This window comes from Lichenostomus cassidix, chromosome 17 (genome assembly GCF_008360975.1).
Source record: "Lichenostomus cassidix isolate B80296 chromosome 17, HeHo_3.0, whole genome shotgun sequence".
Classification (NCBI taxonomy): Eukaryota; Metazoa; Chordata; class Aves; order Passeriformes; family Meliphagidae; genus Lichenostomus; species Lichenostomus cassidix.
The window spans coordinates 9,427,644-9,441,598 of NC_139497.1; the positions used below are offsets into that span (position 1 = coordinate 9,427,644).

A 13,955-nucleotide genomic window follows, 5' to 3' on the forward strand; every position below is an offset into this window, starting at 1 on the left:
AAATTCAGCACTGCACAGCTGCAGGGGTTAGGCTAAAAATCTGCACTGATCCCCTCCAGCCACGAGTTTTTAGGAAAAATAAGTCATTACCCCAGCAAACTCCATTTCCCAGCAAGTTTCTTTCTTGGCATGAGTGTAATAAATGATTGCAGCAACAAACCCAACAAATTTGGGTCCATCAACAAATATCAGAAGTAACAGAGGTTATTTTTTGGTAACAAATTAGCAGGGCTTTATGGTAGAGAGGTGAAAACACAAACCAATTATAAACAATTTAAACAAAGCAATAATTAACTGGGACAAATAATTCTTTTGTCAAAGGAAATTCCCTTATAACTCAGAGGAGATGCCCTGCAACACTGCTTAACCTTCCTATCCTAACTGCAGATAAAGCTGAAAAACACACAAAAATTGTATGAGATTGAAAACCATTCATGTCAGAGATCCAAGGAATTCAGGTTATTTAAAACAAAAGGGAAAAAAAAAAGAAAATTTTAATTCCAAAGTCAGATACCTAAAGGCTATGACACAATGCCTCTCTCCTAGAGACATTTACCCCTCTCTGCTACATGAAAAAACCCCAACAGCCAAACCAACCCCAAATCTACCACCACCTGTCAGCAACACATCTTGATTTTATTCACTCTGATTAGCTGCTCTGAAAAATGACAACTTAAAATGCTTCCATCCAGCAAAGAAAGAAATCAATTTTTTTAAAGAGAAGAGCTTATAAGAATTCATTTTCTTTTATGTAAGCAGTATTGAATGAAAGTATTTTGTGCACAATAAGATTTTTCTTCCATTGCCTGTAAAAGAATCAACTTTTATTATTCCTACATGGAAAAAAATTGAGCTTCCAGTGAGATTTCTCAGATTTGGCTACATCCCATCAGACCCTAATTTGCTTGTGAGAAATTAGGTTGCTATAATATCAAAGTGAAAATGCTACCTTATTTCACTGTTACTTAGATCTTCATGTTACAAGCACTGCCTATTAGGTGCTGTGTTTTAAGGATAATGTTGTAATAAACTTTATCTCTAAACTGCTACGTGTTAATTACTGAGAAATTTATTCTAGACTACTAAAAACAATGCTGTAATCAGGAGCTTCAGTAATCTTGGAATTTTTGCTTATGATCTAATAGTTGTACCAAGAACAGAACAGATGAAGCTACTGAGTCCTGCTTTACTCCTCTTGTAACAAGAATTCCTTCCCAAATAGTCTGTAGCCTTCCATGAGGATATAAATGCCTGAAAAATCCTGAAAATGAACATAATGATACAGGTGAGGCTCCTGCAGAGTGAGAGACCTCAGGTCAGTGATGACATGGAAAAGGCACCTCGAGCCTCAGGACTGGGAGCTGGAAGAACCTGACAGGGCTTTTGAAGCTGCCAAGGGGAATAATTTTGGAAGTCAGGAGAGAATGCTAAAATCCAAAACGAAATCTTTGAAGTTCTGGCAGGTGCTGTTTGGTGACAGCTCTGAAGGCAGAGAGGAGGAGCAGCAGCTGTGCCCAGCCTCTGGCAGCACCAGCAGACTGGAATTATTGCAGCACAGCCTGCAACAAACCAAGGATGGCTGGGGCTGACTGAGACAGATGCACAGTTTTCCCCAAATTGTCTCATTATCCACATGAACAGACACACCTCCATAATGAAATGCAGCTGGAATGACTGGAATGATGAAAACAATCATTTTCAATCTTTCTTACAGCACCAAGGGGCTCAGCAGGGCTGAGCTCAGGAGGGACCAGCACAGCACTGCCACAGGCACAGGACCCAGCTGGGAGAGCACAGGGACTCAATTCCAAACCCCAACCATGCCCTGGGATGCAGTGTCTCCAGGATTCATGGATTCAGCAATCATCTTTACCTAACTTCACACATTCACTGAGAGCATGGAAATAGAAGGTGGCAGGAATTGCACATGTGCTGCTTGCAAGGCTAACTCTGCACAGAGAGAAGATTCATGCACTGCATTCCAGCATGGCCTGTTGAAGTGGCAGAATAATTCAAATTTATTTCAGCCCTTCTAATGACTTCAACAGACTCCTGAATAAAACATCCAGCCCATCTCCAGCACGCTGAGGAGACAATCTACTTTGTAGTTCCTGACAGAATGAGACAAAAAGCAGAAACCAAGGCAGCTCCCCCTGCAATAACTCACATCAAGTTTCATCAGGGTTGAGAGGTCTTTCTTTGCTGCTTCCATGATGGCATCAATGTGTTTGCTGTTACAGGAATCCTGCACAGCACTGTAATGGAAAACTGCTGAAGGAGTTTCTGTCACTGTCACAGTCTTCTTCAATATCGACTGCAAAGAGAAGAAACACATGAGGGATCAGTTTAAGCATCAGAATTGGCACCTACCTGGCCAAAATTAGCCTTTATAACCTGTATTCCCTACCCACCACAACTGCTGGTCTGCAAAAAAGAAATCTAGGTTTTCAAAAAAGCAGCAGCTTGCTAACTTCATTATCCCTGTATTTTTCTGCAAAGTCTGCCACTCGAATCAAACAAAGTTACTCATCACAGCTTGTGAAAGGGAAGAATAAGAGACTTCTCAGAAGCTGGGCTGCTGCCAGCTTGATGGAACTGAAACTTCATCAACACTGCACACAAAGATGGAGGAAAAGATAAAATGTCTGTGAAGGTCACAGTGAGCAATAGGTTCATTCCAGATTTTGGTTTGCAGTTTTATAACTCATGAGTGTTTTTGTGCTCTTGACTTCCAGGTCAGTATTTGTAAAAAGCAGACCACCAAAATAAAAACAGATTTGTAAATAATGACAGGAAACCTACAGCTGATACAGGTTTTTCATTCCTTGCTGCAAAGTACCTCTCACAAATAAAGCATGGTCTGACAAACCCAAATAATCCATTTCATGACTCAGGGGAAGAAAATACATAAAAAGTTGCAGCAGTGGTTTCCCATTGCTCACCAAGGGAATCTTCAGAGAGTTTCAGGATCTGCACTAAAAAGCCTTGACAGTCACCAAAATCTACTGAAAAACTCTAAGTTAAAAAACAGTAACACAAAAACCTTTCAAGGACAGGTTGGGTGGTCTAGAGAAAGAGGATTGGACCAGATGGGCTTCAAAGATCCCTTCCAACCTGTGGGGGGGGGAAGGGAAGGGAAGGGAAGGAAAGGAAAGGAAAGGAAAGGGAAAGGAAAGGGAAAGGGAAAGGGAAGGGGAAGGAAGGGAAAGGAAAGGAAAGGAAAGGAAAGGAAAGGAAAGGAAAGGAAAGGAAAGGAAAGGAAAGGAAAGGAAAGGAAAGGAAAGGAAAGGAAAGGAAAGGAAAGGAAAGGAAAGGGGAAAGGAAAGGGGAAAAGGAAGGAAAGGAAAGGGGAAAGGGGGAAGGGAAGGGAAGGGAAGGGAAGGGAAGGGAAGGGAAGGGAAGGGAAGGGAAGGGAAGGGAAGGGAAGGGAAGGGAAGGGAAGGGAAGGGAATTCAATGACTCCAAGAGTGATGATGTCAGAATCACAGGGACAGGCTGGATGAGGGGGACAAGGCAGACCCACCCTGGCCACAGCAGGGCTGCTGGTGATGTCCTCAGGGACAAGCTGCACCCTGGCTCTCTCGTAGGCCATGTCCATGTCAGATTTGGAACCACTGGAGTTGTCTGCAGGCAATGCAAAAAGCTTGGTTTGAGCACCTCCTGTGCTGCAGCTCCTCACAAACAGCAGATAAACACACACAGTGGAGCAACTTCAGCACCCTCAGGTTCTTACTGATTTCCCAGCTCCTTCTGACCTGGAACTTGAACTCCTCCCATCTGAACTCAGGTCTACAATGTGTCCCAGAATTCCCACATCCACTCTTGTACAATCATTATTTGAAGGTTTGTTGTGGGTTTTTTTGTCCACTGAGAATTGGCAGAGCACTGGGGAGAGGGAACTTCTGATAACTTAAAACTTTGAGGGTTTGTTGTGGCTTTCTGCAGAACTGCCTGAAGTGATGCTGCTGATGGTTCATATCAGCTGCTGCTCTTTCTTTTCCATACTCTACAAATCCTTGAAATCCTTCATAGGGTTAACATTAATTTTCAGAGGCCAACTTCCCCACTTGTGAGAGCAGCTCACCCTCTGAGCTGATCTGTTTGTCTTTCTAGATGTTGATGGGTTTATAGAAAAAGGGGAATCTGCTAAAGAAAACTGTTATTTCTTTTAAAAGCCTTTTTGGATAAACTAAGCAGATCTTCTATTTGGTTCCATATTCTTGGAAGTCACAGTGCCCAGGATACAGCTGTGCTTTCTTTATCATTCCAGGTTACTTTTTATCTCCCAAACCAGGCTCTGCACCAGAGGAGGGAGTCAGGAAGAAGAATAGACAATAATAATAGTAATAATGATAATAATTTCCAGGAAGAGGCAAATGGCAAATTCATTAAATTTTCCTCACTGTTTTCAGGAAATTATTCTTATTAACCTTTTCTTCACCAAACAAAAGAAATTTTTGGTACCAAATAAATTCCCATTTCACAGGGAGAAAATTACAATCAGCAACTTCTAAAAGTCTCTCCACACAAAGCATTTTCCCTCAACAAATTCAAATCTTTTCTACATCGTGTTCAAAATGTGGTGCTGAAAGTTACATACAAACTTCTCTTACAGTTCTCATTTATTTAATTCATTAATTTGAAGTCAATACAACTTCTGTATCTTACTTTCCAATTTTAATAGATCTTAATTCCATTAGGTCCTTGGCTGTCCCATCCTCCTTCCAGGAACATCTCTGAGCTAATCAATAATGAAAACATAACTGGGAAACTCTTCCTATTTGAATACCTTGAACAGCATTCCCACAGCCTGAAGATTTACAGATGAGTTTAAGAATCATCCAGAAATTGCAATTTCTTTTAATAAATAAACATATAATAATTTCAATCATATTTCTATGCCTAATAATAATAAATAAACTATTCAGGAAAGTTTACATTATCTTCCTTTTGCCTTCAGTCACTACATTATTCTCACACTCTTGCTTTTATAAATACAAACTGCTGCTCAGGAAGAGGCTGAGCCCTTAGGAAAAGCAATTGTCTTTCCTGACTAGTGGATTTTGTTACCTAATTCATTCTAATTTTTAATTCTGAATTCCTTCCTCATCTGCCCCTCTCCAGAGACACAGACTTGAATTTGCTCAGGACTGCCCCAAGCTTTGGGAAGTTAGCTTTTGGAACCACCTGCCCAACATTTACAGCCTTGTGATCTATGATCATGGGACAATATCACCCTGCCATGAAGGGCTGCCCATAAATTTAATTTTAAAAACACAATTATTTTCTTTCTGAAGAGGCTTGACTCCTATCTCCCCCCTACCTGGGCCAAGGGGAGAATCCCACTGCCCCAGATATTCCCATCTAACTCAGGGTATTTTTCATGTCATCTTGAGGAAATGGCCTCAGGTTCTGCCAGGGGAGGTTTAGGTTAGGTATTAGGAAAAATCTTTTCATGGAAAAGTTGTAAACAACTGAACAGGCTGCCCAGGGCAGAGGTGGAGTCACCACCCCTGGAAGTGTTTAAAGAATGTGTGGATGTGGCATTTGAAGACATGGTTTAGTGGTGAACATGTGGTAGTGCTGGGCTGACAGTTGGACTTGATGATTTTAAAGGTCTTTTCCAACCTGGGTAGCCCCATGATGCTGTGATTACAAATGGGAACAAATCCCTGCACGTTGCAAATCCACATCTGCCACTGGGAACATCATAGTGTCATTTAATCATCAGCTTCCCACCAAAAAACCCAACAAATTGACTCAAAGTTGATCATCAGCAGAACTTACAAGCAGTTAGATAAAATATAAAAACAAATAATAAAGCTGTTGATGCTATTAACTGAATTTCCTACACATTGCAGCATTAAAGACCCTAAATCAGCTATAAACAGGAACCCACTTAGATTTTTTCATAATTTCCATGTTACTGTCCAGAGGGATGGATGTGATGGAGAAGTAGGAATTTGGCTGGTGATAAGTAGATCATTTTTCTAAGCCAGGGAGACAAATTAAGAGAAAATATTGACTGACCCACAGTCACTGGGATAGTGGAAAGAGCAGCTCCACACGGGCTGATCTGACTCCCTGTCAATCTCCCTGCCCCCCAAATCCCAGGGCAGCCAAACTCCTGAGCCCCAAACCCCAAGTGCATTTCAATCTGCACATACATCTCTCAGGTCACACCCAAATACTCTGATTTTGGCCCCACAGGCAGGGAAAGCATCCTCTGCCCAGCCCTGCACCTTAAAAACCAGGCAGAGGAGAAGGAGGAGGCATTCCAAGAATGAAAGCTTCTCTCTACTCCACTCCTGTTCCCAGCAGAAGCCGTGGTGAATCCCACACAGTGATCAGCTCAGCTCTTGCTGCTCCAAGGGAGGGAGGCAGGAGCAGCAGGATGAGCTTCCAGCTGAGTCAACAGCCCGGGAGGCAGGGGGAAGGAGAGGGCTGGAATCTGCCTGAGGAACACATGGGATCCCACCCTCTGCTGGGCTGGAAGGCACTGCACAAACAGTGGCACTGCCACCAGCCCTGGCAGCATTCCCAGCTCTTCCCTGCAGTCCCACGTGTGCTGCAGGGCTGGGGGAAGCAGCTTCTCCAGCTCTTGGGGAAAAAACAGAACTATAAAAGATAACTGCTGTTTAGCCTTAAAAAAAGAGTTAGGAAGGCTTATTTCTAGGGACACCGAAGGGGTGAAGTTGTTACATCCAGAAGACCCTGCTGGTTTATTTCTGCTTTCTAATTCCTCTGTCCCCCAGCCCAGATGCTTCACAGGAATTAATTCCATCTTTCTGCACACAAAGTTAGTACACTGATAAAGCAGAGTAGCCTGAGCTGGCAGGATCCTATTCCCTAGCTATACAAGTTAGATAACTACACAAAAAACCAGAAGAACAAATCACACCCAGGCACAGGAGCAACTGAGGCAAAAGGGTTTTCTCCCAGAGCAATTTTCAGCAGTGTTTGTTAATTCTAACAACAAGCAAATCAAGGGGATGTTGAGATAACAGCACTTGTATGACTCTAACACAGACAGTTCTCTCCTCTCTGAATTAATAATAATCATAATCAATATTCTATGGAATCTGAACACACAGTAAGCACTGGAATAGAATCTGAAGAAAGATCTTGATCTTTTCATTGCAGACATCAAGACACTTTCTGTGTAAGTTAAACAGTGAGAAGAAATCAGCTCTGTTAAGTGAGGCAAATCATAATTACCCAATTAGATATGCTCCTTCTGTCAGTAAAAACTAATTTTCTTTCTCTGCTAAGCTCTATGTACCTTGACATAACTCTTATGACACCTAAAAGGAGAAAGGAAGGACAAATGGACATATCCACTGGGAAGTTTCCAGGGATCCTTCCACATAAAAGCTCCCAGGAACACACAAGGACTTTCCCTTAGAATTGTCCCAAGGCTGCACAGGCAGAGCTCACTGAATTGCCTCTTTTACCTGGGGGAAGGAGCTGTGCTCAGGGCAGGGATTATTCAATTTACCACTGAATCAAGTCTGCTGATACATTTTGTAATTCCTAATGTAAAACAACCTCATACACGTGAAAATCAAGCCAAGTCTTGTGTGAGTCAGTCAATATTTTCTCTTAATTTGCTTCCCTGGCTTGGAAAAATTATCTACTTACCACCAGCCAAATTCCTACTTCTCCATCAGATCCATCCCTCTGGACAGTAACATGAAAACTATGAACAACTCTAAGTGGGTTTCTGTACACTTGCCCAACAGGAACTGAAGAGGAAAAAAATCAGCCCTCCAGAGTTAAAGATGAAGGAATTGCCCATTTCTCTCCTCTGTGCACACTTAATGGGACAGCAAGAAGTGACACAAAGCTCACCCTGGGGAAAGCCCCAGTGCCATGGGCTCCCTCAGCCTGGCTCCCTCCTTCTCCTTGTCTCCACACTCTTCAACCCCTCATAGCATATTCTGACCTCCTAAGCCATTTAATAGCTAAGGTGAGCAATAAAAGCATCTTCTAAAGTACCCAGGACACCTTTATTCCACTGATTAAACATTTCTCTATGAGCACTACCTGAGCACGACCTTAAAATTCCTTCACAGTGGTTAATTTAGTCCTCAGCTAACAGAGACAGATGCCTGTGTTCTGTGACTGCCACAAGAACTCCAGTTTCTCCACCCTGGAACACAAACCTGCCCAAAACACCTGACTCAGAGGAAAATGTCTCCAGAGGAGGTGGCTGAAGCTCCCCAAAATCATACTGCAGCATCAAACCAGCTCAGCCTCCTAAGAGTCTCCTCAGAGCATCCCATGATCAATCACCTTTATTATCCACTCTGAAGAACATTCCTCTAAAAGCAGCAAAGCCATGTAATGTGCTTTTTGGGATAATCAGCCAAGCAAGAAACGTGTGTCATCTTTTATGTGAAAGATGATGGCCTATCATCATAATTCAGTTTGCTTCAGTAATATCAATTAATAAACCTCTTCATTTGCAGGTCTTGGTAGCCAGATTATGTTCCCCGTTGCTGATAATGACAGCAAGGGAATGCTCTCTTGGATAATAGTCCATTTGTTACTAAATAAATTCTTGACAAATGAGTTAGGAAGCAGCACCACTGCAAGACGATTATCTACCATGAACAGCACTGTGAGATGATTATCTGCCATGAACAGGAAAATTATCTAACCCAGCACTCCAGAGATCATGTGGTTTCCCCCCATGATTAGATAAATTACATATTTCCCACAATTTTGCCAAGCACTACTTACTAGAAGCCTCTGTAGACCCTGCATAGGGAGGTGATGAAAGGCTTCTTCTGAAAATATGCTCAGAGTTTTCTGCACCAGAAACCCTCAACATATCTGAAATTTAAAAACAAATGCTGTAAACACAAGGTACCCCCTAATAAATAAGTTTCACTAACAACAAAAACCTTTAACTACCCACTATTAAAGGCAGATTTAGATTTTGAAACACTGACGCTAAACATTGTTTAAACCTTTTTCCTGGTTTTGATTTAATTTTTTTTTCCATGTGCAGAGGCAAATTCAACTCTATCTATTTTCCTGAGTTTATCTTCAGTACTGAGTCTTTAGCCTGAAAGACACAATTCTTCTGCTGGTATCTAGAGTGCTGAATTTTCCCAACTCCCCCTCTGCATTCAAAATTAGGAGTCACTTATTTTTCCCCTTTCCTTCACCCCTCAATATCATTAAGAACACAGTAATATTTCCCTGTTGAAGCTGTGGACTACCCAAAGGCTTCAAACCTGAAACTGATCTAAAACAATACTTAACTACTCTGATAAAATAAAAATCCTCTGATCAATAGCAGTGATATCAACAGCAGATGAAATGTAGTGAAAGGACACAGGGAATGACCTCAAGCTGATGGAGGGCAGGGTTAGATTGGATTTTGGGAGGAAATTCTTTATTATTAAGGGCAGTGAGGCCCTGGAATGGACTCCCAGAGAAGCTGTGGCTGCCCCTGGATCCCTGGAAGTGTCCAAGACCAGGCTGGACAGGGCTTGGAGCAGCCTGGGACAGTGGAAGGTGTCCCTGCTCATGGCTGGGGTGGAATTCATGAGCTTTTTAAGGTCCCTTCCAACCCAAACCAGTCTGTGACTCTATGAATAGTGAAACAGTTAAAGAAGATTCCAGAGGACAGTTCCTCCATGTTTCCAGAAGCATTACCCATTTCCAGTGCTTCCCCAGACTTTTCAAACTTCTCTCCACGATCTTCCTCTGAAGCATTGGCCACTTGTCTCTTGCCCGCTTTGCCCGCGCTGCTGACGGAGATGAGAGGGATGGGCTGGCTCTGCTGGGAGCAGCAAGGGACAAACAGACATCAGCCACCCCTGACATGTGTCCCACAGCCTGCCCAGAGCCCCAGGTACTGCTCAGGTCGTGCTGATCAACCCCAGATCCCCACGGGTGACTTGTCCTGGGATCTGCACTCCCTCAGTGCATCCCACCTGGGCACTCTCAGCTTGACACTTGCATGGAGCATTCCCTGAGCTGAGCCTCTGCCACCATGGGGGCAGCATTTGTCACACTGCAGCAGGCAGAGGTGAGCAGGGATCCTCAGTACAGCTCAGGGCTCCTGAAGCCCCGAGCAGAGCACACACATCACTCTGGAATGATGCTCTTGGGAAGCTGAACAGTCCCTACCAACTCCCCAGGCAGCAGCGTGGGCTGGGCTTTATGGGCTGGTTATACAAGTGTCTTACTCCTCAAGCACTGTCATTATGAAATTAATGAGTAGCATTTGCTTTATGACCTTCTGGAGGAAGGAAAGCCTCTGTGTGCTCTGTCAGGAGAGCTCAGGGCCTGTTCCCCAGACTTACACAGGTGAAGAGCTCTGTGGTCAGCCCCAGGTAGTTGTGCAGAGCCAGGAATGTCACCCTCTGCAGCCTCACCATGATGATCTACAGACAGGGAATAAAGCAGCAATAGCAATGGATTTAGCATTCTCCCACACTTGTTCTGGCATTTAGATACAATCATGCACCAGAGTACCTGAAAGCATTCTATAAAATACACACTGTACCCTCAGCTGAGATTCCGTTCTAGCAGCTGATAAACTGAGACAGAGATAGATTCAAATGATTTACCAATGACTTCACAATCATTTGATAGCATGAGAATCCAAAGTCTTACTCCCAAACACCAAATGCTTTTTGTTTGCAATAAAAGTGCCTTGAAATAGAAGTATTTGCTTCCAATTTTCCCCTCTCATTAAAAAAAATTATTCTAGCTTCCCCCATACATACCCTGTGCCACTGCTCCACAAGCATTCAAACCTGACACTGCAATCAGTGCCACCTTCCTCTGCCCTGCCAGCTAATTCCCACTCCTGAGCCATCCTCTCCTTTGGATCAGCTCTCACAGAGCAAATTAATTTGGTGTTAATGATCTGTTCTCCTTCAGCCACAAGTCTGAGGAAGTTCATGTGTCCCTCATAAATCATCCAGAGACCAGCACAGCTTGCAAGGACAAAAAGATTTAGAAGTGATAGGAAAACAAAAGGACAGCCTAGATGACTCAGGTCACCCTTTGGCTGTGGGACAAGGCACCACTCCTGGAAATCCTTCATCCTGATCCCTGCAGGAGGTACCAGCCTGATGTCAATGCTCACCTGGGAGCTGCCTGAGCTCCTGCAAAGCAAGGCAATGTGAACATAGAACTGACAGCTCTCTCCTCAGGTGCTGACAGAGGCCTCTAAAGCAGGAATTCACATGTCAGGCTGAATTCTGTGACTTTTACAAAGCATCAGCCCTCACCAAACAGCTCCTGAGGGTGCAGCAGCCCTGGTTCAGAACCTGGGACAGTCTGTTCCTGACTCCAGCCGTTCTGCAGCCTTCCTGGTGCACACCAAGCTGCAGAGCCAACACCAGCACCTTTCTACTCCCCAGGGACCAACAAACTCACAGTGCAGCTCTGGCTGATTGCTGAGGATACCACAGGCAGAAACTCCATTAATGAAGATGTATAGATACATAGATTATTTCTTCCTGCATGTGATAATGCTGGATTTGGTGAGTCTAGGGCTCCAACAGCCAGGGGAACAGCAGAACAAGCCCAAATCTTGATGAGCTGTACTGAGCAGTTCTGTACCTTCCAAAGGATGATGAGCTTGCTGAGCCTCTAAATATCCTCCTGGAACCTGGAAATGAAAGTGGTTTTTCCTTCCCTCTCAGCTCTACCTACCTGCACCACCCTGACAAGGGTCTCAGGGTATTTCTGGAACACATCCTGGAAGGCACTGGCTGGGAGTCTCAGGATGGTGGATGGAGTGGCTGCCCGGGCTGAGACAGTCTTATAGGGAGCAGGGTGACCCTAGGAGAAAGTGCCAGAGACACAGGGTTAACCCAGCAATTATCCAACCCAGCTCTTCCCAAATTCCTGTTTTGCTATTGGACATGTCTGACAGACACCATCTGACCACAAAAAGCCTTGAACTTGTGCTCCATGACCACGGAGGGTGTGATGAGGGTGAATTCACACCTGCATTAGAGACAGGGGTACAGAAACAGGAGCTCCAGGGAGGTGGATCAGGTTAAGGCAAGTGCCAGCCTCTCAGCTCTGACACAGTTTTATTACAGAGCTTCAGAAGCATTGCAAATTCCAGCTAGTCCAGGCTGCAGAGGAAAGAGGGTTTGTTGATTTTGTTATCTGTACTGACAACCAAGCTATTTGCTGCAAAAACAACCCCAGACTCACACCACACAACCAGTAAAAAACCCAACAAAATTGTGTGGTAATTACAGACATAATGGATTAAGACAAAAGACAGGCAGGCTTCTTGTGTTTCAAGATATATATGTATCTATATATATATATATATATTAAATATTCCATGTGACAAAGCCAAACAGCTTCTCTTTCCTTGAGACAAAGTGGGTCTAGACCATCCTGCTCAAAGAACAGATGGAGAGCTAACAAACAAATGAAGAATAAAACTACAAGTGGGTAGAATAGAGAGATTTTTTTTCACACTGGAAGACAAGCCTCTGATTTTGGATTTTCCCCTTAAATGAGAATAGACTTTAACAAAAATCAACTGCCAAACGCTTGGATAAAAAATTCCAGACAGACAATGCCCCTTTTACCCACTTAGTAAGTGCAGGAAACATCTATAACTCCCTAAATTAATTTACTAATCCATCACATATTGATTTACACAGTATTTATAAGATAAAAAGAGCCCTTTTACAGCACAGAGCAGGAGCAAAGGAAGAAATGAAGTTCCTATTTTAACAGCACCTCCCAGCTCTGGAAGCATTGCCCCTCCTGAGCAACAGAAGGCAAATTTTTCCCAACATTGACATACAGATATTAAATGCTGATTACAAACCAAACCACCTGCAAGACTTGCAGAGCATCAGACAACTCAGCACAGGCACTTTGAAGGAATTCCTGCCTAAAGAACTCAGCAAAACTGAACAGGAGACTTGCTGTCCAGCTCTAATCACTCTGGAAAATAAAGCTGCAGCTCTGTCTGCCTGCTGGTCTGGAAGGCACCATGAAGCAGATTCTAAAATTAAATTAAATTAATTGGAACCAATTTCTTAATTACACCAACTTCAGCTGACCTTTTTATAAAATCCGGGGATGATATTAATAGCCTTGATTTTCAAGTTCCTGAGGGATTTGAAATTTTAAACAGCTCTTTGACCTACAGTGCAAAGCTGCCAGTGTCCTCACTTTTCCCAAGTTTCTTTTAATTAGGAAATTAACAAACAACATTTCTGTGCTTTGGCTGTACCCAAAAATAAATGCAACAATCCTCTATTACAGGCCAGTTTTAAGTCTGGCTTTAGATGAAGAAGTAATTTGGACTTCCTATACTTACATGGAAAAGAAAGTGTATATAGTCTGCTTTTAAGCACTGCATTTGCCATCAACTGTATTTCCTACCAACCTCTACAGCAAATATATAGTAAAATATATGGTAAAAAACTTTGAATGTTTAGTTGCTGGACAGGGATAAAGGATGAAGTTTACTGGTGTTTTGTAAGAGTCATTCCAAAGAGCAAAGCAGACCCTGTGCATCACAGAACTCTGCTCTCCAGTCCGCCCAGTAAAGTGTTTGGGTTCTTCTGGAAAGTGCTCATGAGAGGAGAGGCCAGTGCTGCCAATCTGAGCAGAACAGCTTCAGGATAATAACAGATAATGATGCAGAAGCCTTTTTCTCCAGAGAACAGCCCATTCCTCCAAGTTTTCAGCATATAATTTTGCCTCTTTGAAATCCCTGCATGAGAGCAGCTCTTCTGAAAGGACCAACACCACGGCTAATGGGGCTGGAACATGCTAAGAGCTGTCAGAGGAAATGTTCCATAATTGTCACTTCTCTCACATATCATGTTATCAGCAGCACTGGGAGAATACCACCTTTAAATTATACTATTTTGCAATCACACACTGAGATGACAAGAACAGTTAAGTTATAATCAGTTATGAAACAGGTTTTTTTTCCC

At 43.1% G+C, this 13,955-nt stretch overlaps 1 protein-coding gene across 2 annotated transcripts in view; it reads right to left on the bottom strand.

Annotated features, from left to right (window-relative positions):
* PNPLA7 (patatin like domain 7, lysophospholipase) overlaps positions 1-13,955 on the bottom strand; it is a 123,859-nt gene that overhangs the window by 97,599 nt on the left and 12,305 nt on the right. Inside the window, exons 10-15 of one of the 2 annotated variants that reach the window (XM_085076430.1) lie at positions 11,686-11,814; positions 10,323-10,403; positions 9,670-9,793; positions 8,746-8,838; positions 3,524-3,624; positions 2,168-2,314 (exon numbers count right to left, since the gene is read on the bottom strand). In XM_085076430.1, the coding sequence (XP_084932556.1) occupies positions 2,168-2,314; positions 3,524-3,624; positions 8,746-8,838; positions 9,670-9,793; positions 10,323-10,403; positions 11,686-11,814 (675 nt within the window). Of the gene's footprint in view, positions 1-2,167; positions 2,315-3,523; positions 3,625-8,745; positions 8,839-9,669; positions 9,797-10,322; positions 10,404-11,685; positions 11,815-13,955 lie in introns of both variants that reach the window. The other variant, XM_085076429.1, reaches the window with a different exon arrangement.